This window comes from Peromyscus eremicus, chromosome 2, assembly GCF_949786415.1.
Source record: "Peromyscus eremicus chromosome 2, PerEre_H2_v1, whole genome shotgun sequence".
NCBI classification, from domain to species: Eukaryota; Metazoa; Chordata; class Mammalia; order Rodentia; family Cricetidae; genus Peromyscus; species Peromyscus eremicus.
In genome coordinates, this window is record NC_081417.1 from 17,834,626 (window position 1) to 17,861,455 (window position 26,830).

At 37.8% G+C, this 26,830-nt stretch overlaps 2 protein-coding genes across 2 annotated transcripts in view; both read right to left on the reverse strand.

Annotated features, from left to right (window-relative positions):
- The window catches only part of Lrrc69 (leucine rich repeat containing 69), a 117,342-nt gene extending 106,927 nt beyond the window's left edge, over positions 1 to 10,415 (reverse strand). Inside the window, exon 1 of the mRNA XM_059253882.1 lies at positions 10,197 to 10,415. Coding sequence (XP_059109865.1) covers positions 10,197 to 10,403 — 207 coding nt within the window. The 5' untranslated portion in view covers positions 10,404 to 10,415. The remainder of the gene's footprint in view (positions 1 to 10,196) is intronic.
- Positions 10,416 to 16,179: 5,764 nt separating this feature from the next.
- Positions 16,180 to 26,830, reverse strand: part of Otud6b (OTU deubiquitinase 6B) — a 49,710-nt gene continuing 39,059 nt past the window's right edge. Inside the window, exon 8 of the mRNA XM_059253884.1 lies at positions 16,180 to 17,024. Coding sequence (XP_059109867.1) covers positions 17,012 to 17,024 — 13 coding nt within the window. The 3' untranslated portion in view covers positions 16,180 to 17,011. The remainder of the gene's footprint in view (positions 17,025 to 26,830) is intronic.

Sequence of the window (26,830 nt, forward strand, 5' to 3'; positions counted from 1 at the left end):
CTTTATGGCTAAATAAAACTCCATTGTGCATGCAGCACATTTTGTTTATCCATTCATCAGTTAATGACTGATAGTTCCATTTTTTTAACTCTTGTCAATAATGCAGCAATCACCACAGATGTGCAATTCCTCTGTGTTGTGTTCACTTACAGTCTTGGCGGGTATATATCAAGAAGCAATACAGCAGAGACATCCGCTATTTATGTTTTCACTTTTTTGAAAACCCTCCATACTCGTTTCCGTACTGGCTACACCATTTTATATTCCCACCAACAGTGACTCAGTACTCCCATATCCTTGCCAGCATTTGGTCTTGTTTTCTTAGTGACAGCCATTCAGAATAAGGCTGAACTCATGGAGCAGCCTTTATTTCCATACTTTTAAAGATTTTCCAAATATTTATTGGCCATTTGTGTTTATTCTTTTGAGAAGTGTCTGTTCAGTTTATCAGTCACTTACTGGTTAGACTTGGTGTTTTGGTGTTTGATTTTACAGTTCTTTATGTACTTTAGATGTTATCCTATGTTTTATGTAGTTAGTGAAGAATTTTTTATAGTAACCTATCTCTTCACTGATGATTATTTCCTTCTAATAATATGTTGTTATTAGATAATGTTTATCAGTTCCTAGGAGGTTTTTGGAGGAGTCAGTCATTAAGGGTATTTTAAGGATAGGATCATGTCATAAAAATAATAATACTTTGACTTCTTCCATTTCTGTTTGTATCTCTTTGATTTCTTTCTCTTGTTTTATTGCTCTGTTAAGATTTCAAGCACTGGCCAAAAATGGTGGCTTACCTCTCTTAATCCCAGCACTTGGGAAGCTGAGGCAGGTAGATCACTGTGAGTTTGAGGCTAGCCTGGTCTACATAGTGAGTTCCAGGCCAGTCAGGGCCACATTGTGAGATAACAATAATAATTTAAAAAAGTATTTGAGCACTATATTGAATAAGAATAAAAGTAAGTGTCCTTGTCTCACTCCTGAATTTAGAAGAAATTCCATTTCTCTTTTCATAATATCAGGTATAGTTTTTTGCATAGAACTCTTAATATGTTAAGATATGTTCCTTGTAGTCCTGAATTGTTCAGAGCATTTATCATGGAGGGATACTGAACTCTGTCAAAGGCCTTTCTTGCATCTATTGAGATGGTCATGTGATTTCTGTGTTTATGTGTCGTGCTATATTTATTTACTGATTTGGATAATTTCTGAACCAAACTTGCATTCCTGGGATAAAACCAACTTGGCCATAGTGTATAATCTTTTGAATGTGTTCATGAGTACACATTGCAGGAATATTATTGAGAATATTATTGACATATTAGCCAATTTATTTTGAAGGTAGGGTTAAAATATATTAGCAATTTGAGGGAAAAGATGTGATGGAGAGTCTGCAGTTGTGTTAATTTTATACTACTAGTGTAACTCATTGTCACCACAAATCTTTGCCTGGACTCTTCCTTGACTTAGCAGCTCCATTCCCTCCATATACATATATACATACATACATACATACATACATACACACACACATACATAAATACATAAATACATATATGTGTGTATTCCCCCAAGAGAACTGCCTTAGTAAATTACAGACATCTGTGTCTAAGGCTTTCCAAAATACATTCATGGGGAAAATGAAAACTCTTCTGAAAAGGAAGGTGTGAGTCAAATCCCAGGGGAAGGTGAAATGAAATCAAAGCATAAGAAACAACCACTGGATGGAGCAACGCAAAAGTCATTAATGACTGTGATAGCAGGGGAGTACTGGGAAAGAAGTGTGTAGGAGTGACTGGTGGAGAAAACAAAAGAGCAAAACCAGTGACTAATAGACACTTTTTGAGACATTTTCGCTATTATTAACAAGGGCCAATGAGATGGCCCTGGGTAAAGGCGATGGGAGAGAGGACTCCCCCAAGTTGCCTTCTACACATGCACTCTGTGTGTGTGTGTGTGTGTGTGTGTGTGTGTGTGTGTGTGTGTTTGTACTTACCAAGAAAAAGAGGCCATGAATTTGAGAGAGAGTAAGGGGGTTGGGTAGGTGAGGTTGGAAGGAGGAAAGAGGAGAAGTAATTTATGACCTCAAAAATAGATTATTTTTTTAAAAAGAAAGTTTTGTTGTTTCATTTTTGCAGACATTTCATTCTGTAGCCCAGACTGACCTATAAAAATGTAAACCAGGCTGGTCTCAAATCATTGCAATCCACCTGCTTCAGTTTCCATGTCTAGGATTACATGTGTGCACCACCATCCCAAAAGAATGACATCAGCTGCTTTTAAATTTGTAACCATCTCCTAAATGTCAGGCAGCAACAAACACGCTCTGTCTCCATGAAAATATGCTAAGGTTCAGCATAATTAAAATTATATATGAAATTCCAAGGACTAAGTCAAGGATTGAACTATGGTTGAAAAATGCCTCCCCACCTAGATGTTTCATTAGTTCACTTGTATTTATTTTGGACTTATTCGCTTTTTGTCACTCTCTTGAATGCTAGCCGTGTTGTCATGAATAAGATACTCAGGCTGGAGAGGTGGCTCAGAGGTTAAGAGCACTGACTGCTCTTCCAGAGGTCCTGAGTTCAATTCCCATCACCCACATGGCAGCTCACAACCATCTATAATGAGATCTGGTGCCCTCTTCTGGCTTGCAGGGACACATGCAGGCAGAACACTGTATACATAATAAATAAATCATTAAAAAAAAAAGATACTCAAGAACTCTTATAATCTAATGTTGGGATATAGGACAGACCACAAGCTAAAAAAAAATTCATTTCTGTTAGTATTAACTGCTAAAGAAGAAAACAGGGCGATGCAATGCTGAATAACTTGGAGTTGGATTAGGGTCATGGGGGAAGGTTTCCTTGAAAGGAGTTGTTTGAGGTAGAAAATTGGGTGTTCTTGACAAAGCTGATCCTAGCAAGGGTTTCAGTAACATGTCAGTTACATATGGTTCCTAAAGAAGCATTTTAGGCAAACAATTTTAAGTTCTTCGGTTTGCACTACTTCAATAATTATCTCCAGAAGGACGTTCTACTGGTATTCTCTCTGCAGTTCAGTCTGGTTCCAATCCCCAAGTGATAGCATTGCCAGTTTCATATTTCTTGTTAGCACATTGTGTGGAAATTAGTGTGTAAGTCACCTAGTCTACCATGCAAGAGAGAATATATACCTTCCCCATGATCACAACATGCAACAGCCAGCTCTTTGTCATTGATATTTATCTTCCACCCATTATTTTTTAATTGGGTATTACACTTAATTAATCACGGGAGGGTGCACATGCCACAGAGTGATTGTGGAAGTCAGAGGAGAACTAGCTGGAGTCACTTCTCTCCTTCTACTACATGAATCTCAGGGATCAAACTTGGGCTGCCAGACTTGGAGGCAAGCACCTTCACTTGCTGAAACATGTCGCTGGCCCATCTGTTATTTTTTTTTTTTTTATGATTAAGCTCTAGCTCTCTGTACCCCTTACCCAGTTCTTCCCACAGCAACCATAAACAATAGTTTTATTCCCACTCCTCTTACATAACATTTAAATTTTTTGAAGAATTGTTATTGTACTCTTTAAATTTGATCCATCTTTTCCTTAACCATTTATTTTCCTTAGGACATAGTTTCCAGACCCTTTGACCACACTGGCCACTTTCAGCATTCACTGTGAATGCTCCTCTCAGAAAACAGTGCCTAGGGTGACAAAGACAATTAATTCATGACACAAATGCTGGGGATGGTGGAATCTTTGGGCAGATGAGCACACTTTCATTAATGTAGCCTGACATGTCATATATTTCTGGCAATGAGGCACATTACTTGTGCATAAACTACACCCCCATGGCCAAGAATAACAACAACAAACCTATGTTAACTGTCAAGCATATAAACCACATCCTGGGTTTGTGCAATGAATTCCTGTCTTAATCTAAATGTAGGAATTTACATTTTTCCCTGTAAAAACTGCATCTTGTTGGTTTTGGCTCCTAAGACCTCTCCCATGGTTCATGCTTAGATCAGATTCTAAAATGTGATGATACCCATAAACAAAGTAGGTCAGCTTTTCCCTTCCCTACTTTTGATAATATACCTACCGTTATTATAATCCTGGGGGGGCCAAAGTGTAGGATCAGCTACAACTTCTTTTTCTCCTTTCTCTGAATTCAGTCAGTAATCAAATCTTAACATCAAAATTTCTCGTAGGGGCAAGTCTCACATTCCATTCTAACCACTCTGTTAGTACTTAAACTTACTTACTGCCTGTCTCTAAAACAGCACAGCTGAATTTACCACAAATGTGCTATAACATTACTTAAGTCCCTCTTCCTAATCCTACTAGATTATGTCTAAACAATTGTTTGAATAATCAGTCTATGAAGACCTGCCCATCAAATGCTATGTTTCCAAATACAGAGACCTAGACATTATGCAGAGAGAGACCTTAGAATATTCAGCCCTAAATGGGATGTCTCCATAAACTTCCTCCTCTCAGAGCTCAGAGAACCCCACGGAAGAGGAGGTGGGAAGAGTAAGACCCAGCAGAGAAAACACCAAAGGAAAAAAAAATCAACCAAGGCCCTCTAAATCAGTGTGAGCAAGGCTCATATGAACTTACAGACTGAGGCAACAAGCACAAGGACTGCACAGGTCTGCACCAGGTCCTCTGAGCTTATATTATGGCTTCCAATTCAGCATTTTATGGGATTCCTGAGTGTGAGAACAAGTGGGTCTCTTGGGCTCTTTGTGATCTAGGGCAAGTCACTCAAATTTCCAAGTCTCTATTTCTTTTAAAAATGGAGATAATGATGTTTATTATTCTTCTTGAAGTTGTGTTTAAAGATAGTACAATAAGATGCTTGGCAAATGAGAGCAATTATTTAACATTAACTATAACTGTTCAGGCCCAGAAGACAATGCATGGTACTAAAAAGACAGCAGGTAATTAATAAATACATACATACAAGTTGATAGTTCACTGACTGTCTGTTTTTAAATTTACTTGTTGTCTTAATAATTTATAACTCTAACTCACCTTTTCACAAATTTATGTAATCACAGCCACTCTTTTACAAGACATTGGGGCACTGAGTTTGATTAGATTAAAAGTGTGATAAACCTACAAACACATATTCATTCCCCATGAGAGTTAACAACAGGAGTCCTATGTATAAGGGCTCAGAAGCATCAGCACTATTCTCCTGTCCAGATCTGCCATGTGTTGCAGGACATAGTCATTCTTGAGGGCACTTACAATTCCGCCATCAGCTTACTCATACAACTAACTCTAGCCACAGTCTAGAGAAAGTAACTGGGACACAGTTAATAAAAGCTGTCCTGTTTTCTCTTAATGTTTGGCCAAATTAACAAAGTCACAGTGTTTTATAAAACACAGTTTTAAAAGGACAAATATCTAATTGAAACTAATAGATACTTAAACATTTTTTAAATGGAATACTTTAGAGCAGAGCAGTGGTTCTCAACCTTCCCAATGCTGTAACCCTTTAATATAATTCCTCATGTTATGGTGACCCCCCCACCATGAAAGTTATTTCATTGCTACTTCATAACTGTAATTTTGCAACTGTTATGAGTCGTAATGTAAATATCTGATATGCAGGAGCTCTGATATGCAACCCTTGGAAAAGGTTACTCCACCTCCAAAGGGGCCACTGCTTTAGAGGAACATTCTTGCATGCTTTAACACTTACAAAGCAATGGAATCCATCTATGGAATTAAACCTAAAATTAAAGCATAAAAGCTAGATTTGGCTAATAAACACAATACTTTTTAAAAAGTGTCACTTGTAACACTTTAAATACACAATTTTGATGGGACAACAATCCATTAGAGCCAAGTACTGTCTCAACTGGCTAGATGGTATCTACCAAGGATATATAAACATTCTCTCTCCTCTCTCCTCTCTCCTCTCTCTCTCTCTCTCTCTCTCTCTCTCTCTCTCTCTCTCTCTCTCTCTCTCTCTGAATGGTATTAAATCTGCTCTTAGAAGGTTTCAAGTATATAATAGTAACTGCAGTCCCATTATTGCATATTCAGTCTCTAGAACTTGTTTGTATTACATAACAAATTTCACCCTTTGATCTACCTCCTATCATCTCTTCCCCCACCAAACCCTTGTAACCACCATTCTACATCCGTTTCCATGAGTTTAAGTTTCAGATGTCATAAAAAGTGATTTATGCAACATGTGGTTAGGGGTTTAGAGTGGATGCTGTTTTAGGAAAGATGTTGTGGTTCTATCTATCTATCTATCTATCTATCTATCTATCTATCTATCTATCTATCTACCTAACTACATACATACATATATATTTGAAATAAGGTCTCTTGTATCCCAGGCTGGCTTAGAACTGACTGTTTCAGAAAATGACTTGAACATGGATCCTCCTGCCTTTTTAGTTTGCAAGTGCTAAAATTACAAAACACCCAGTTATTATGTAACATTCCTTTTGATATCCACTCATTTCACTTAGTATGTCTATAGGGTTCATTTACTGTCAAAGTAGAATTCCCTCCTTTCTAAGGCTGAATGGCATTTCATTGTAAATACATACACACCTTTTCTTTATTCATACATTGATAGAAATTACAGATGCTTTTCTGTTTTGGATGCTATGAATAATGCCACAATGAGCATGTAGTGCAGATGTCTCGCCTCATCATTCATACCGTTACTTCTGTACATGGACCTAGAGTAGGACTGTTGGATCATAAACTAGTTCACGTTTTCATTTCTTGAGGAAACTCTATAGTGTTTTCCACAATGACTACACAAAATAAGAGTCCCACTATATACAAAGATGATCCCCCATCTTCATATCCTCACCAGCAGTTGTCACATTTCATTTAACTATGGTCATTTTTTTTTTTTTTTTTTTTTTGGTTTTTCGAGACAGGGTTTCACTGTGTAGCTTTGCGCCTTTTCTGGAACTCACTTGGTAGCCCAGGCCGGCCTCAAACTCACAGAGATCCGCCTGGCTCTGCCTCCCGAGTGCTGGGATTAAAGGCGTGCGCCACCACCGCCCGGCAACTATGGTCATTCTAACATATGTAAGTGACATCTGATTTTGGCTTTGGTTTGCATTTCCCTGATTTTTAATAATGTTCAGCATGTTTTCATAGACATGCTTAGCCCTGTGTATGTCTTTTGAGAAATGTCTACTCAAAGCTTTACTAGGAGATTATACAGTACATATTCACTTACTTAAAACAGAAAATCTTATTCTAATCACAACTTTACAAAAAAGCCATAACAACTTTACATAAAGAGTATTTCTGCAAGGACATCTGTTCAGTAATTGGTTCAAATTTGATAGGCACCAAACCTTTTTTAACCCTTTTTGTTAAGCCAAGGGTTTTTTTTATCACAGTAATTTACAGAATCTTCCTTATTTTACTGTAAGTTTTATTTAGGAACATATATATATACACATATACATACAAGCATGTAACAACAATCAATAAAAAAAGAGATCATGAATTTGAAAGAGAGCAAGGCAGGTAATGTGAGAGGGTTTGGAATTAGGAAAGAGGAGAAATGATGTAATTATAACTTCAAAAACAAAAGGAAAAACAAAACTACTTCCCCTTGACTGAACCTTTTGAGTAGTTTACTGTATTGCCCTTTCAATATTCTTCCATTTCCAAACAAATGTACACATCTTTGGATGGCCATCTTCTATACATCTAGGTTGGTGAGCACTAGAGACCAAGTGCTTTACTTTTACCTGTAAGAGCTTGACGACAGTCCCAAACTCACATCAGGTTCAGTTTTCTCCCTCTCCTTCACTCTCTCCTCCCCTGCTTCCTTCCTGCTCTACCTTCCCTTCCTTCCCCTCCACTCTCCTCTCCACTCCCTCTCCGTGCTTCTCCCCCTCCCCTCTCTCTCTCCTCTCTCCCTTCACTCTTCCCTCACTTTCATCTGTCCTTTCTATTAACAACTGTGAGAATGGGTGAGCAGTATTTTAAATTGGTCATCTATATTCATTCTTTGAAAGTTTCTTGCACATTTTGCTTGCTTCTATCACTCCTCTTACAAAGTAGAAACAGATTTTGTTAATTTCCTAACCTTATATAAGAAACACTGTTACTTTATGAACAGCAAAATTACATAAAGCCATTAGCCTGAAACACATATAAAGCACTCTAAAGATAGACCACAAGAACCTAGTCAGTTGACTTCAGAATAGTATGGTTCTTCTTAAACACAAGAGACCTAAGTATTAACTACAACATACCCAGACCAGGATGGTATATAGAGACTTACTGTACTGAAAAAGAATGATAACCTGCTGGTCATGCAGGCACATGGTTCTAATTCTAGCAATCCAGCAGAGGCGGTGATGTCAGGAAAGAGAGAATGAAAGGTGAAGGGAAGGAGAGTGAGGAGGAAAACACAGGTTACAGAAAACAGTTGAGTCCACTTCAGGATTACAATAAGGGATGTCCTGGACTGACAGCATCCAGAAAAACCAGAGGGCAATCAGCTTAGTTGAGGGCAGAAGAATGGGGGTTCCTGGAGGAAAGTATCACAGAGAACAGGTGCATTTGAAAATTATGTAGCATCATTTTGAAATAAAATGAAGCCATGATAATGCAAAGATGCAAGAATTAAAGGATTAAATATGGCAGTATAAAATAAAATGATCTAATTTTTTAAGTATAAAGAAAAGACCATGAGAAGGACCAAGGGAACAAAAATATATTAACTGATTCTCTCTGAATGACAGTCATTAACAATGCACATTGTAGAATTCCCTGAGAGGCAAAGAAAAAGGCTTACCACTAAACATGGTTATAATTGAACAAGATGTAAATGATATAAAGCTTATAAAAGGTCATGGTGAGGCCACCAAAGCAAGGCCAGAGTGGACTGCATGATGGTACTGGCAGTTTATACAGTGGGGAGCAGGGTGAGGCTGGGGCTACTATTGGAAGATGTAAATGTGTCATCACACTAGATTAAAAGATAACTGCAGAAACTAAGCTTACCATGTACATGCAATTGGAATTTGAAGACTAGTAATCAAAATGGACAAGACAAGAAAGAGAATAAATTGAGAGTAATTATAATTGAGAATAATTATTTATGGAAGTGAGGACTGGGACTGAAAGTGTCACAAAAGATAATTTAGTATACGCTTTTTAACATGGTTCTCTTGTAACATAAAGGGCTGTTTTAATAGAAAGAAATTCAAGCAGGAAAACAAATCAGTTCATGATTTCTAGTGAAATTTCTTTTGAACTCATCTGTCCCATTAGAAAAGTGTGAGTCCTTGTCTTATAGCTAGAACTACACCTTTGAAGCTACTATTAGCTACTACTACTGAATATTAGCCCATTTCTTCACAGGATATAGTTAAGACTGCAAGCGTAAGTGATCTGATAAAAGGTAAAGGCGGTACTATAGAGATGATAGATTTACTCTAACTGTTGCAATGACAGTTGTTTATAGGTTCTTTCTGTGTTGGTGACTGTAAAGAAATCAACAGAAGGAAAACTGCATGGTTTACCTTCTCTTAATCTCAAGATTTTTAGCAGCTGGTGTCAGACATTACCAGGCAGAAATGTTTACCATAAGCATCTGGGACTCATCCATGTCAACTGCTTCTCTTTAAGAAGGTATTCCTTATTTTAAATATTAGCCAACTTATAAAGGCTGTTTTAGGGAAGAGAAATCCCTTTGCTTCCTGTTCCTATCAGCCCTGCACTTGAAGTTCCAGCCAGTTCTAGGAAATGAAAAAGTAACTCCCTCCCTAACATGCTAAATGTGTCTTAATTCCATATGTAAAGACTTCAGGATAGCACCCCCAGGGGGGTAGGCCAAGTCTCGCCTGGAACCTCAAAGCCTACTTCCAGATGTGAGCCCCAAGGTAGACAGACTACCAGACCCAGGCTTCCAACCTCTTTCCAGATGACAGCCTAAAGGAAGATGAGTATAGCAAAGATCTAACTCTGATTCCAGATGTGGGCCAAAGGGCACAGAAGTAAATTGCAACATCTTTCCTACCACGTGTAATGCCTTAAGCGAGAACGGCTACTCATGCCCACCCAATAGCACTCCATATTGTCTCCAGAGAGCTAAGTCTCCAGAGATCAAAGTGTCATTGCTCTGTCACTCATCACTTTCATCTATTTTCCATCCTGAACCCCAAGAAGAGCTGAGGTTCCTCACCTGGGTCAAGGTGCTTAGCTCTGGGCACACTTTGCAGATGAGATTATTTTGAAGGTCTAGAGTCCTCAGACCAGGCAGCTTTTCTAGTGCTGAGGGCATTTTTTTCATCTTCTTCCCATTCAAAGTAAGGATCTTAGTGTTATTGCCACCCTTCAGTGCTGTTAGCAACAATCTCTCACTCATGATTTTTTTTGAAGAGGTGACCATTATGGAGGAGAGTTCCTTATTATATATCTTCACAGCATCTAATTGCATAATTGTTGTGTCACAAAAGCAAAACCACTCCCCATTATGATGAAGGTAGGAGGTATCACATGATTTTCTAGGTAGAGAGGGGAAACAGCCACTGCAGGTTGGGCCAGGAAGTATACATGACAGGGCTTGTGTATCTTTTGTCAGACACATGGAAATTATCAAGTACTGAGGTCACACCAGGACCCAGGACCAGCCTTGGGAGTCTTCCACCAGTTTGAGATGAGGAACACTAAACATCCGGGGAGGGAGGAAGTATCTAGAGGGAACTAAAACATTTCCTAACACTGAAGCCTTGGAGTTTGTAACAGCACTTTCAAAAAGGAAAGGAAAACTCATTAATGATACTTGGAGTGAGTGGGACATCAGCTCAGTCTGAAAGCTAATAAAGGAGAAACGAATCAAGCATTTATTACATTATTCCAGTACACTACATGTTAGTATATTCAAATAGTTCATAGTTTTCATTCATATGGAAATTGAAGCTAATAAATGAAGAAAAAAGTATTAGAAAATTTATTATTTCTCCAAGTTCTAATGAAATACAGAACCTATAAAAATTATATTTGACAGCTAGGTTGACAGGAATGAGGTTAATAACTCCATTAATCAATTGTAGCCATTTAAAACTGAAAACACCACATGGAATGAAAGCACCTGATGGAATGCAGCAGAGGGTACAGATGAAATGTTTATGCATAAAACAAAACACGCACCTAACCAAGGGTTTGTGGTTTAACCAACACCTAGAGAAAGTGAGGAACATAGAGCAATCTGAAGTGACCCTCAGGGAATCATTCAGCCAAACCAAGAACATGGGAAATGCAGTGTTTGCATTTGCACTAATTAAATAAAATTAACCTTGACAGGAGGCTGAGTTAGCAACCAGTTGACAGAAAGTAATCATAGACCCACAGAGGGCATCCAGGAGAGATAGAGAGACACAGGAAGTAGTAGGGTGGGGTTTGGAGTAGCACAGCTTTTTCTGGTTTGGTGAAGCAGAAGCATGGGTCTGCCACAGATGCCAGCAAGGAGAAAGGGCTAGGTAGTTGCTACTCAGCCTCTGAGCTCAGAGGTTTTCACCCCAGCCTTTGAATCTTGAGTCTTATTCATAATTAGAACCATAGAGATTTAGTTATAGCTATCTTTAGTGGCAGTAACGGGGCTGGTGCATGTGGAAGCAGAATTCTCACAAGGCTGTGGTCTTAGGCTAGGCCACTGCTAGAAAAGCAGGCCAGTAACTGAGAAGTTGCAAATACTGGCTGAGATAGCAGTATATTAAGGCACAGCAAGTGTGCTGATGTTAAAACAATATTTGGTGCTCCAACTTGTGGAATGACCACATGGACAGAGGAGTCACACCAGCCAGCTCTGCCACAGTTGCCTTGGGCCTTTTCATGCAAGCACCCACAGCAGGCAGCTGCCACTTGCCAGGACTCCAGAAAGCAGAAATTGTAGGAGGGACTTGAGTTTACATCAGACAAACCCCTGAGAAGTCAGTGGATTTGGTGAGATACCTGGGAAGGCCTTTAGCAGAGAGTTGAATAATATTAAAAAGAAAAATCAGGGTTGGGGATTTAGCTCAGTGGTAGAACGCTTGCCTAGTAAGCGCAAGGCCCTGGGTTCGGTCCTCAGCTCTTAAAAAAAAAAAAAAAAAAAAAAAAAAAAAAAAGAAAGAAAGAAAGAAAAAAAAATCTTTCCCACATTAAGAAAGAGGAACATCACAAGACAGAGTTCTAGGACCCTGTATAGTGCTACTACAGATGGTTTGAAAATGGAAAATTTAACTGAATGGATAAATTACTTTGCTGGGACTGACATAATGTCAATTGCAATTACTATCAGTTTAGTAATTAATATTTTCTCCTTAAAAATGTGGCTTGATAACTGTGCTAAATATGATTATTTGACTGAAAAGATACAATCTTTAGGAAGACTTACTAATGAAAATAAGAAAAATACTCAGACACAGAGGAATGTAGAGCAGAACCTACCATACCACTGCATTATGAAACTGAAGAAAAAAGACCAAAGGTCACTAGAACACTAACTTTGATTTATCCAGTTACCACACAAGAATAACCACTAGATGATAGGCTCCCTCAAGGTTATGCAGAAGTTAAATAGAATCCTGTAGAAATGTTAGATTTGAAGAGATTTAAGGAAGCACTCATTTCATATGGTATGCATTCACCCTTTGTGAAACAGATATTAAATTTATGGGCCATTAGGAGCAGAATTATCCCACAAGACTGAGATTTAGTTGAACCAGTATTGGAAGCTGGTCCTCAGTTACAATGGAGAACATGGTGGAGAGAGGAAGCTAGAATCCTAGAACAATGAGGTAGAGCTACAGGTCATGAATATCCCAAGACCAGCTTCTCACTGAGGGCCAGTATGCTGATTTGCAAAGACAATCTATATTTGATGATAACACCTTGGGACAGGGTTGAAGAATGAGGAAAGAGGACTGAGTCATTTACTAAAACTATGGAAGGCCAAAAAAAACAGCCTTCTTTGATTTTTTTATGAAGACTGACCTCAGCTGTAAATATAATAATATCAGATTTAGATGTTAGACAAATATTGAAACTTTGGCTTTTGAAAACACTAATTCAGAATGTAAAAGGGTGATTAAGCCATTAAGGGGAAGATCAGTACCCACAGATGAACAGATCTGAAATACAGCTTATACTGGGTCTCACTCTTATGATGGTACTTGGATGGGAGAAGTGATTTCTAAAAATTGTAAAAAAAAAAAAAAAAAAAAAGGCAGCTATTTTAATCATCTGAGAAGTGATTGTAGACAAGGTGCTCCTAGAAACAATGTTTTTTTCTAGGGATGACCCTAACAGAAATCCACAGCCTTCTGGAGCATGCAGAAGGTGTGACAAACACCAGCTTTGGACTAATGAATGCAGAACAACAGGGACAGGCAAGGTAACCCATTAGGGGGGGGCTCTCACAGGCCCCAATATCAAATTTGGTTCAATCATTCCCAATCAGCATTGGGGAAATCCCTCCACAGAGAAATTAAAAGACTTAAGGCATGTTGTTCAAAACCATACTGCTTTGGATGACAGAAAAACATCAGTAGATAAAATTTTCAGGAGAAACCATAAAACAAGTATTTTAGCAAACATCTATAAATAATCAAAGACTAAAGCTAAAATTACAAATAAATGGCATTGGAATTGAGGATTTTGTAGACACAGGTGCAGATATAACAATTATTTCCCCCAAATCTTGGCATTTGACCTCTTCAAGAGGCAAATGTTCAGCTTCTAGAGATTGGAACTTGATCACAAGTAAAACAAAGTACAAGATGGGTCAAGTGTATAGAGCCAGAAGGACAGATAGAAAAATTAAAACCATATGCACCTACCTTAGCAATAAATTTATGGGGACATGAATTGTTGAAACAATGGAATACACATATTAACATTCCTCCAATCTCAGAAACAAACTTTAAATTAACATATGCTTCTGAGAAAAATATTAAAAACCATTATCAAGGGCTTTCACTGATTGTTAACATTGTACATAAGCAGGGCATAACAGCTGCTGATCTTTCAAAGGTATCAATAGGCCAGCCTTTAAAATGGTTAAATGAAAAAACTGTATGGATGGAACAATGACCTTTGACATTATAAAAGTTATAGGCATGAGAACAGCTGGTACAGAAGAAGTTAAATGCTCATCATTTAAAGAACTGACCAGTCCTTGGAATTCCAAATTTGTTATTAAAAAGAAATCTGGAAAATGGAAAATGTTTACAGATCTAAGACCCACAAATAATGTGATTCAGTCAACAGGCTCTTTACAATCTAAAATTCCATTGTCTTTTTTATTATATAAGGAATGGTCTATTATATTGATTGATTGACTTAAAAGACTACTTTTTCACTATACCTTTAAAAGATCAGGATACAGAAAAAATTTGCTTCCAGAGTGCCAACTTATAATTCCCAGCCTGTTAAAAAGTACCATTAAAAAGTCCTTCCACAAGGAATGTTAAATAGCCCAACCTAATGTCAATATATTGTACAACAGCCATTAAAACTGATTCATAAACAATTTCCTCAATCTATAATTTACCATAATATGGATGATGTCTTATTGACTGATTCAGCCACAGATACCTTAGAAAAAGTATTCAATGAGGTAAGGAAAATTTTGCCTTGTTGGGATTACAAATTGCTCCTGAAAAATATAAAGAAAAGATTCTATGGACCACACTTGAAATAAAAACTCAAGAACTAAGTAATTTATTTCAATCCTTACAAGATGATAGGGACTTAAATAGTCCAAGAAAACTATCAGCTGAGGCTGAGAGAGGATTGACTCTGGTAGTAAAGAAATTACAGGATGTACATGGAGATCACTTAGATACAGAGCTTTATTGTATTCTGGTTATGTTACCTTCTACCCATTCTCCTATAGGAATTTTTATGCAGAGAGCAGATAATATATTAGAATGGGTATTTTTACCAAAAAAATGGGTAAAAAATTAAAAACCTATGTAGAAAGAGTTTCTGAATTGATTCTGAGATGAAAATTGTGGCTTTGCAAATTAGCAGGAATCGATCCAGCAGAAATTGTGGTACCTTTTACTAATGCTGAAATTGCATCATTATGGACAGAAAATGAACATTGGCAAAGAGCTTTCAGTAATTTCCTGGGAGAGATTAGCAACAAATATCCCAAAAGCAAGAGACTTCAATTTATAAAAAGAACTAATTGGATTCTACCTTATACAACAAAGGTAACACCAATTTCTGGAGTCCTACATTTTATACTGATACAAATAAATCGGGAAAGGCAGGTTATAAGTCAGGAAACTTGCTGGGCAGTGGTGGTACACGCATTTAATTCCAGCACTCAGGAGGCAGAGCCAGGTGCATTTAATTTCAGCACTCAGGAGGCAGAGCCAGGTGGATCTCTGTGAGTTCAAGGCCAGCCTGGTCTACAGAGCAAGATCCAGGACAGGCACCAAAACTACACAGAGAAACCCTGTCTTGAAAAAAAAACTGCTTAATTTATTCCAGATAATTCAAAAATAACTTTATTATTTATTCAACTACAACAAGTAATCAGAATTAGAAATCATCCTTTGTATATAACACATACCAGATTTCATATAGGTCTACAAGGTCTTCTTGCACCAGGTCATGATGAGATTGATCAACTATTGGTAGAAAATGTACTAGAAGCCTCAGAATTTCATAAGAAATATCATGTTAACAGCAAAGGTTAGAAGAAAGATTGTTCTATCACTTGGAAACAAGCCAAGGAAATTATAAAGGAATGTCCTACTTATTCTTTGTATAACTAACTTCACTTCCTGCAGGAAGCAACCCAAAAGATACTCCAAATAATGAAATTTAACAAATGGACGTGTTTTATTTGCAGAGTTTGGAAAATTAAAATATGTACACCATAACATAGATACATATTCAGGATTTCAACTACTTTAAGTTCTGGAAGGGCTGATTCTGTAATACATATTTATTAGAAGTCATGGCCATTATGGGGATAGCTGTACAAATTAAGACTGACAATGCTCCAGCATGTCTCCAGTAAAACGAAACAGGTTTTTTTTTTTTTTTTTTTTTGCATTGTACAACATAAAGCATATTACAGGTATCTCACACAGCCCTGCAGGACAAGCAATTATAGAAAGAGCTAATCACACTTCAAAAGATATGTTTAATAAACAGACTCTCAGAGATAGATTACACAGTGCTTTATTGACTTTACATTTTTAAATGCCAATGAAGAAGGAACAATGGCTGTGGAGAGATACTGTATAATAGAAAAAAAAAACCTGCTGAATTAAATCAGCCTGTATACTTTAAAGATGGGTTGATCTCAGAATGGATACCAAGATATGTATTACATTGGGCAAGAGGTTTTGCTTTTGTTTCCACAGGAAAAGAAAAGCTATGAATGCCATCAAGATTAATAAAGATTAGAATAGAACAGGAGAGACCTCATGATGGGAGAGCAACAGTTCATCAAACAGCTTGGTCATTCAATCCAAAGTAACTTATAAAACAAACAAATGCCTTTCATTTGATCAGGTAAGAAAAATAATATTTTTTTTTATTATTAAAAGTTAGTACTTTTTCTGTTGCCCAAAACATTTTTTGTTAACCAAGATATAGCCTGGCAAAAAAAGAATTCCCCAAAGTTAGGGCTGGGGAAGGGTTTTGTTTTTGTTTTTCCAGGAGAATGAAAGCATCCAACTAAGGAATCTGAAGACCCCTGGACAAATAAGGGGTCTCCTCTAAAGGAGAAGGATGAATCATCCAGAAAAAATGTCCCAAGACAAACAGTAGAATTGGCCTAATGGTATAGCACATTTCTAACAGGATAAAATTTTGTAAATATTCCCAAATATTTGTTTCTGCTGCTCTTTACAAATATAAAAAGCAAAAAATCTTCTTGTGGTCCCAATTCAATTAAAAAATCAAAGCTGGCTTTGGAGTTGGAGCATGGCTCTCTCCTTCTCTAAGTCCAAGCTTGCTTGTTAAAGGAAAATCCAAAATCTCTGTCTCATGTCAGAAGAACCACCTGATAGAAAACCACAGAAGAAAACCAAAATTAAGGGACTATTCTATTGTCACTAAGGTATAAATATTATCTCTAAATTTATAAGATTAACATATATTTAAACTTTCTGTCATAATATTAGTGGTCATATAGAATAATAACTAATTTTAGAAGTAGGCTTCATCTAGCTTCCTGTACATGACTTTGAGCTGGAGTCTCAATCAGATAACTAGGAACTAAGTTTGTATACCCCAGATACACTTAATAGATTGTGATCCTTTAGCCTCTTTGAGATCTGCTGCATCTGACATTTAAATTTTTAAGTTTTCTGTAGTGAATCATCACCATTTCTAACAGTGAACTTTGTAGTCTCCAAAAGGAGGATGGGGCCCCACAATGACAATTCCATCTGGATTGTGGTAATTCCATTAAGCTGACAACCATCTCCCCCAGAAAGATCAGCTTTGAACTACAAACTGCTCAGGACAATTTTAAGATAGTCAGCTGAGATGGTCCAGCCTCACAGACTATCCAGCCAAGACTTCAGATAAACCCTACACTTTCCCATCACAGAGACTGAACAAAAATAATACAGCTAGCTCTCTCAGGACTTGACCATTACCTCAACATTCTCAGGGTCTCCTAAAGATGCTGTCACCTCTAGACAACAGGAAGTAATTTTAAGAATATGAAGCCTGCATTCCCAAGAGATAGGGTGGTGGTTTCTGGTTGTGAATGTTTGTGAGTGTTTACAAGGGTTGGTTGCACATTGTTACTGTTCATGGTAAGGGAGGACACTAAGCAAGGGAGGTTGGATTTAATAATCTCTTTCTGGATTAAAAAAAAGAGAGAAGGGGGATATGGAAAGGATAGGATAAAAGGGTAGATTACTGAATCTACTTTAAGCTAAAAAGACAACTATTCATCTCAAACATTTTACATTGGTATGGATTTTTGTATATTGATACATATCTAAGGTGATTTTATTATACCATATATGTTTCTACTCTTGTTTAAGATATTATACCTATGCAGTTCATTTTAAAATGTAATATAAAGTTTTAGTCCTTGAAAGCTATTATTACAAACTATTTAGGATAATTAAAAAATGCAGGTTAGTAGTCATCTATAACAAACTTATACTCATGATAGGTATGTTTTCAAGGTTAAACAGATATTTTAGATAGATCTTCAAATGCTTCAGAGACCTACATAATATGGCATTTAAGATGTTTAATAATCTAAGGCTTTTTGTAACAGTCAGACACATCTGCTCCTGGTAGCACCAATCTACTTCATAAAATGGTGATGGGTGTTGAAGAACTTCCATATGGAGTTGCTTTCATTGTGGCAAAGCTAGCCATTTGGGCAAGAAACTACCCTTGCTTCAACTACTGACAGAATACTGTACAAACTGGACAAGCAGGACATGAAGAAAAAAGATTGCCAAACTTTGCCAAGACAACATGGGACAGTTGTAGTTGGAAGTTTTCCTGTGTCCCAGCTGGCCAGAGATAGGGATAAATTTCTTCCACTCATGTCCCCCAAAGAAACACACAGAGGCCTATATTAATTATAACTGCTTGGCCACTAGCTCAGGCTTATTACTGACTAGCTCTTATACTGAAATTAACCCATAATTAGATTCTATGTTTAGCAACATGGCTTAGTACCTTTTCTCAGTTCTGCCTTGTCATCTTGCTTCCTCTGTGTCTGGCTGGTGATTCCTGAATCAGCCCTTCTCTTCCCAGAATCCTCCTTGTCTGCTTATCCTGCCTATACTTCCTTCCTGGCTACTGGCCAATCAGCATTTTATTTATCAACCAATTAGAGCAACACACATTCACAGCATACAGAATGACATTCCACAGTACTTCCCCTTTTCTGTCTAATCAAAAAGGAAGGTTTTAACTTTAACATAGTAAAATTACATATACTAAAATATTTATCAAACAAGAATTACAGTTAGAATATCTAGTCTATTTGTATTTGGCAAAATTAAAGAAAATATTCTATCTATCCTGTATTTGTGAGTCTAAAATTTCATATCTAATTTATCTTTTATTATAACCAAGGAAAATTATAACTATCTAGTCTTCAACTACATCAAAGACCTCAAAAGGATATAATATTACCTAAGTAAACAGGAAGAGCATTGTAAGCAACTTTCAAAAATCTAGAATGACAGAGACAGCTGGCAGCCTGGACAGTCACCTAAAGTTCCTTTGTAATGTTGGAGCATCCATCTTCAGGCAATAGGCCTAGAGTTTTTTAGTCACTTCTCCCTGTGTCCTGTAGAATATTTGGCAATCTTCTCTGTGAAGCATGAACCTGAAGAACCATCTCATCTTGCAAAGTTCAGTGGTCACCTTCCTGTGGGTAGTGCATATCCATTTTATATAACATACTGTCAAGCAGTTGACACCAGGGCACTTTTTTGACCAGTGGCTAACTTTTGCCACAAAAAAAAGCAAACTCCATAATAAGTTTCTTCAATGTCTATTATCTTCTCTGAAGTAGATTGGTGCTGCCAATGTCCAGAAAGTCAAAGTTGTTAAAATATTTTAAATGCCATATTCTGTAGGTCTTTGAAGTGTTTGAAGATTACCTGCATAATTGAAATATATCTATGTATATCTAGAAAACTTAACTAACATGACTACAAGTTTGATTATCATAGATTATTAACTATTAATCTGTATTTCTAAATGATACATTACAATTTTAAATGAGTTGTATGAACATAACACCTTTAAAAAAGAGTAGAAATATACATACAGTATAACAAAATTAACTTTAAATTTGTATCAATAAACTAAAATCTATAACAATGTAAAACATTTTTAAACAAGTTGTTGCTCTTTAAAAGTAGATTCAAGGGCTGAAGAGATGGCTCAGAGGTTAAAAGCACTGTCTGCTCTTCCAGAGGTCCTGAGTTCAATTCCCAGCAACCACATGGTGGCTCACAACCATCGATAATGAGAACTGATGCCATCTTCTGGCATACGGCAAACTTGCAGGAAGAACACTGTTTACATAATAAATAAAAATAAATCTTTGAAAAAAAAGTAGATTCAATAATCTACCCTTTCATCCTATCATATCTATATCATATCCCCCTTTCTTTCTTTTAGAAAGACATTGACTATGACCAATAACAATTTGTAACCAATCTCTAACAAAGACAAATAGCTATAACCCATTTTTTGGGAATGTGGGCATAGTGTTCTAGGCTAGTTCCTGCTGATTCAGGGCACTGTATTCTTATGGGGATCATGAAAAAATTAAAAATTATGGTCAAGTCCTGACTGGAATAGTCTGTGACACTGTATTCTCTGAATCAGTTGCCTTGAAGCTGTTCTGGATATTGGATCATCTGGAGACCTCTCAGGGGGTCTTCCTTGATCAAGCCATATTAGCCTAGAAGCAATCCATAAGTTCTTATGTTCTGTGGAAACAAAAGCAGAACCTCCTTTCCAAAGTAACATAACCTTAGATCCAAGTTTTGAAGTCAAGATACCTTTAAAATATACATATTGGTTTAACTGAGTAGCCTTTTGAATCAAATGTTTTTTCTGCAGTTAGAAATCCCGAAGACAATATAATCCAGACTCTCTGTGTAATATCCATCTTTATGTGGCTTATTTTTTATATTACCTTTACTGTCTCTTTAAAGACTTTATTTTTTAAAACTATTTCTTTATATAACTGTCTATATTCATTTTCTTCTCTCTTCCAAGCCTACCTACATTTTTACACACATGTAAACTATTTAGAGGTTTATTCTGTCTGAGTCTATCTTATTATGTATCTATTGCTTTAAACTGAAAGGTGGCTAGGACAGAAGCAGCAGCCTTGGCTGCTGACTCCTGCCACCTCAGCTTCTCAATATGATGGAGGTAATTCACCACCAGTTGTGAGAGCCATGCTCTCTGCTGACTCTGGGAAGCCTCTATCAAGCAGCGTGTAACCCAAAAACCTCTCCCTCCTCCTCCTCCTCCCCCTCCTCCTTTCTCCTTTCTCCTTCTCCTTTCTAGCAAAAGCTAAATCCACTACATACCATGCTGCATGGATTGCAGATGCCACTGTGTACCATGGCAGGAATCCGCCATCTACAGGTCAAGCCCATATACCGTGAACCCATGATACTGTAGCTCACAGCTTGCCTGAGAGACACAACTAAAAAACTGTTTTTAGCTCCATTTTAGAATATTTTTTTAAAGCTTTCTCAGGTTTTAGGTGGAAACTCTCACCCCACATTGGGTGCCAAATGTAACTAAAAGTTTTCCTGTGTCCTGGCTAGCCAGAGGTGGAGATAAATCTCTCCCACTTGCATCCCACAAGTAAACACACACAGGCTTATATTAATTATAACTGCTGTCCACTATCTCAGGCTTATTACTGACTAGCTCTTACACTGAAATTAGCCCATAATTCTTATCTATGTTTAGCCACGTGGCTTGGTACCTTTTCTCAATTCTGCCTTGTCATCTTGCTTCCTCCGTGTCTGGCTGGAGATTTCTGACTCAGCCCTCCTCTTCCTAGAATTCTCCTTGTCTGCTTATCCCGCCTATACCTCCTTCCTGGCTACTGGCCAATCAGTATTTTATTTATCAACCAATTAGAGCAATACACATTCACAGCATACAGAATGACATTCCATAGCAGACATTTCTTCAAAATTCCCTTCTTCTCAGAAGTCTGTCAGATATTCTATGCCCATAGGCCAAAGATGGATGCCCCAATGGTGCAGAGGAACCTTGGGTGACTGTCCGGGCAGCCAGCTGCTTTTGTCATTTCTATAGTTTTGGAAGTTGCTTGCTCTATACTTCCTGTTTACTCGGGCAATATTATATTCTTCTCTGGTCTCTAATGGAGTTGAAAATGAGATAATTATAGTTATAGTTTTCCTTGTTATCAAATTCAGAAAAGAAACTTACATAAGAGATGTAAAGTTTATAAGGTTAAGAGACATAAAAGCTTAAATTGTTTATCTAAGTAAAGGTTTTGAGGTCTAAAAAGATAATTTTGGGCTGGTAGTACAAGTTAGAGTAGAAAGTGAATTAGGTACAAAACTTTGGACTCACCAAGAGAGGATAGATAATAGAGTAGTTTCTCTGAATTTGCCAAATACAAAGGGACTGACCATCGTGAATGTAAACCTTACTTGATAATTGTTCTTACTATATATAGTTTTGTGTTAAATTTAAAACCTTTTCTTTTTATTTAAACAATACATGATAATTGTTCCTCTCTTATATAGTTTTACTGTGTTAGAATTAAAACATTTCCTGTTTATTTAGACAAAAAGGGAGAAATGTTTGGCGATATTTGATCACACTATGAACCCCAAGTTTGCATTTGCATTAATTAAATAAAATTAACCTTGGGTCAGGAGGCTGAGTTAGCAACTAGTTGACAGAGAATAATCATAGAGCCTCAGAAGGCATCTGGGAAAGATAGGGAGGCACAGGAAATAGTAGGGTGGAGTTTGGAGTAGCGCAGCTTTTTCTGGTTTGGTGAAGCGGAAGCATGGATCCTCCATGGATGCTAGCAAGAAGATAGGGTTAGGTAGTTGCTACTCAGCCTCTCTGACCTCACAGGTTTTTCACCCCAGCCTTTGAAACTTGAGTCTTATTGATAACTAGAACAATGAGAGTTAGTTAAAGCTACCTTTAGTGGCAACAACAGGGCTGATGCCTGCGGGAGCAGAATTCTCACCAGGCTACTGCTAGAGAAGCAGGCTGGTATCTTCGGAGTTGCAATTGCTAGCTGAGATAGCAACAGATGAAGGCACAGCCACTGTGCCAAAGGTTAAAAAAAAACAAACAACAACAAACAGGGAAGTTCTAGAGCAGTGGCTCTCAGCCTTCCTAACACTGTGACTCTTTAATACAGTGGTTCTCACCTTCCTAAGCCTGCAACACTTAAGAACCATGTGACCCTGCTACTATGTTGTGGTGACCCCCACCCATAAAATTATTTTCATTACTACTTCATAACTGTAGTTTTGCTACTGTTATGAATTATAGTGTAAATATTTTTGGTGATAGAGGTTTGCCAATGGGTTGTGACACACAAGTTGAGAACCACTGCTCTATAAGGGAAAAAAATGAAATGACAATTCAGCAAATGCATAATTACAAAAGAAAACTATTCTAAAAATAAGTGTTAAATAATAGCCAAACTGCACTCTGTGCACCTGGACAGAATCTTGATTTCAGTAAAAACAGGAATCAAGCAGAGAATGTATTGATGGGGATTATGATAGTAATCCTTGATTCTCTTGTATATAAAATGGTATGGTATTGAGAGTAGGACTGGTTTTACATGTATCCCACATTTAGAAATGCGCCAGGCGATGGTGGCGCACGCCTTTAATCCCAGCACTCGGGAGGCAGAGCCAGGCGGATCTCTGTGAGTTTGAGGCCAGCCTGGGCTACCAAGTGAGTTCCAGGAAAGGCGCAAAGCTACACAGAGAAACCCTGTCTCAAAAAAAAAAAAAAAAAAAAAAAATTTAGAAATGCACACTGAAATTATCAGATGAAATTGTTAAAATAGTCCAGAAATAGAAGAGGCAGGGGAAGAAACAAGATGGACAAAATGTTGGTAATTATTGATGCTGAGGAACAGGTACACAGGGGATTCTTTATAGGGACCTCACTGTTTGGGAGGATATGTTCAAGATGACAGAAAGAAGAGAAAGTGTAGTCAGTTACCTCTGATCATTAGAACCCCAATTGTACCTAGATATAAGGATGCTCGGAGGCACTTGAGTTAGATATGTTGCAAACTTGGATTATGATTTCCAAATATTTAAGCATTATGATACTCTGCCCTCAAAATTTTCAGAACACAACTCTAGTGAAAGAGCTGACTATACATAAATAATGACAGGCAGGCAGTGGTGGTGCACACCTTTAATCCCAGCACTCTGTAGGCAGAGGCTGGCAGATCTCTAAATTCAAGGCCAGCCTGGTCTACAGAGCTAGTTCCCAGGATAGCCAGGGCTACACAGAGAAACAAGGGTGGGGGCAGGAAGTGAATGAGAAAGTTAAAAGGCTCTGTTCTCAAAGAAAGTATAATCCAGTTATAGAAAACAATCATAATGATGTAAAGCTATCTAGTCTAGAAAATGGGCATAGTTCCTATGGGTAAAAAAGAAAAGAAAGAGGGCATTTACAATTTTAAATATAGACAATAGAGGAAGGCCTCATTGGGAAGTGATATTGAGGTGATAAGTTTCCAACATGAGCACAGCAGATACCACAGTTCTGAAACAGGAACACTAACCTAACAACAGTATAACAAATGTCACTATCATCATAAGACAAGCTGGTCATGAGTGACTTCCAGTTGCTAGTATAGATAAAAACCATTTCCAGGTACTTAAGCGCTACCTTTTTTCTTTCAACCTTAGTTTTGTAATATAAACTATTAAGACTCTAAAAAAGATGTCTGTGGGGCCTTTCTTTAAAAAGTCTTACTCTGAGGGCTGAAGAGGAAGTTCAGTGGTCAAGACCCTGAGTTTAGTTCCCTGAACCCATGTCATCCAGAAAAAAATGTCCCAAGAAAAAGAGTAAATTGGCCTATTGTTATATCACATGTAAAATTTCTTAAGTCTTCCTAAGTGTTTATTTCTGCTCTTCTCTACAGACACATAACACAAGTGGTCTTTATGTAGTCCCAATTCAATTAAAAATTAAAGCTAGCTTTGGAGTTGGAGAATGGCTCTCTCCTTCTCTAAACCCAAGCATATGAACAGAAAACACAAAATCTCTGTATCATGTCAGAAGAGCCATCTGATATGACACATAAGAAAATCAAAATTAAGGGACTATTCTATTGCCACTAATCTCACAATTTCTTGGTTCTATTTTGATTATTTAAACTTTTCTAAGGTATGAATTTTATATCAAAATTTATAAGATTAATATATATTTTTAACTTTTGTCATGATATTAATGGTCATATAGAGTACTAACTAATTATAAAAAAGGGAGGAGGGGCTTCATCTAGCTGCCTGTACATGTTTTTGTGTTTAAGTCTCTATCAGTTTTCTGCAGGGAATCATGACCATGCCTAAGAGCAAATTTGAAGTCTCCAGAAAGATGATGGGTCCCCAAACGATGATTCCACATGGATAATTGCTGTGGGATGGTCTGTATGTCAAGTGTGTTGCTGATTGGTCAGTAAATAAATCACTGATTGGCCATTGGCTAGGCAGGAAGTATAGGCGGGACAAGGAGAAGAATTCTGGGAAGTGGAAGGCTGAGAGAGAGACACTGCCAGCTGCCACCATGACAAGCCGCATGGGAAGATCCCGGTAAGCCACGAGCCATGTGGCAGGGTATAGATTAATGGAAATGGATTAATTTAAGATATAAGAACAGTTAGCAAGAAGCCTGCCACGGCCATACAGTTTGTAACTAATATAAGTCTCTGTGTTTACTTGATCAGGTCTGAGTGGCTGTGGGACTGGCGGGTGAGAGAGATTTGCCCTGATTGTGGGCCAGGCAGGAAAACTCTAGCTACAAATGGCGTCTAACGTGTTGGCAAGAGTTTCCACCTAAAACCTGAGTAAAAAGATTCTAAAATGGAGCTAAAAACAGCTCCTAGTTGTCTCTTTCAAGCTAGCCGCAGCCTGCGTGTTTGAGCTACTATGGCGGGTTCCTGGCGTGCATGCTCGACCTGCAGTATGGCGGGAATGAGGCCTCTGCAAGTGGCACATTAAGCTGTGTGGTGGATTTAGCCTTTGCTAGTACAAAAAAAAAAAAAAAAAAGAGGTTTCTGGGCTACACACTACTTTGATAGAAGCATAGACCCACTGTTTCTGAGAGTTGATGGCTCCCAGAGCTGGCAGAAAACATACTACCGCCATGTTGGGAAGCTGAAGTGGGCGGAGCCAGCAGCCATAGCGCCAGCGCCATTTCAGGCTTAGAATGCTGCAGTTTAAAGCAATAGGCTCAAGCTAATATAAAAAAATAAGCCACGTAAAGATGGCTACCACACAGAGAATCTGGATTATGTTCTCTTTGATATTTGTAACTAAAGAAAAACATTTGATTACAAAAGCTGTTGAGTTATGACAAAATGAATATTTTAAAGGTACCTTGACTTCAAAATTTGGATGTAAGGATATGTTGCTTTGGAAAGGAGGCTCTGATTTTGTTTCCACAGAAAGCCAGAGGCTATGGATTTGTTCAAGATTAAGATACATCAGGTTTGACCAGCCAAGACCCCCTGAAAGGTCTCCGATGACACCATGGCCCTGATGATCCAACATCCAGAATGGTTTCAAGGCAACTGGCTCAGATGACATACCCTCATGGACTATTCCATAATTCTAAAATTTTCTTTGTATCCCCATAAGATACAGCGGCCCCCTCCAGCAGGAAGTAGTAAGAGAAACTACGCCCAAATTCCCAAATATACCAAGTTGACTTTGGAGATATGTAAAGGTTAAAACCTTCCTTTTTAAGAAAAGAAAAGGGGAAGTGCTGTGGGATGGTCTGTATGTCAAGTGTGTTGCTGATTGGTCAGTAAATAAATCACTGATTGGCCATTGGCTAGGCAGGAAGTATAGGCGGGACAAGGAGAAGAATTCTGGGAAGTGGAAGGCTGAGAGAGAGACACTGCCAGCCGCCACCATGACAAGCCGCATGGGAAGATCCCGGTAAGCCATGAGCCATGTGGCAAGGTATAGATTAATGGAAATGGATTAATTTAAGATATAAGAACAGTTAGCAAGAAGCCTGCCACGGCCATACAGTTTGTAACTAATATAAGTCTCTGTGTTTACTTGATCGGGTCTGAGTGGCTGTGGG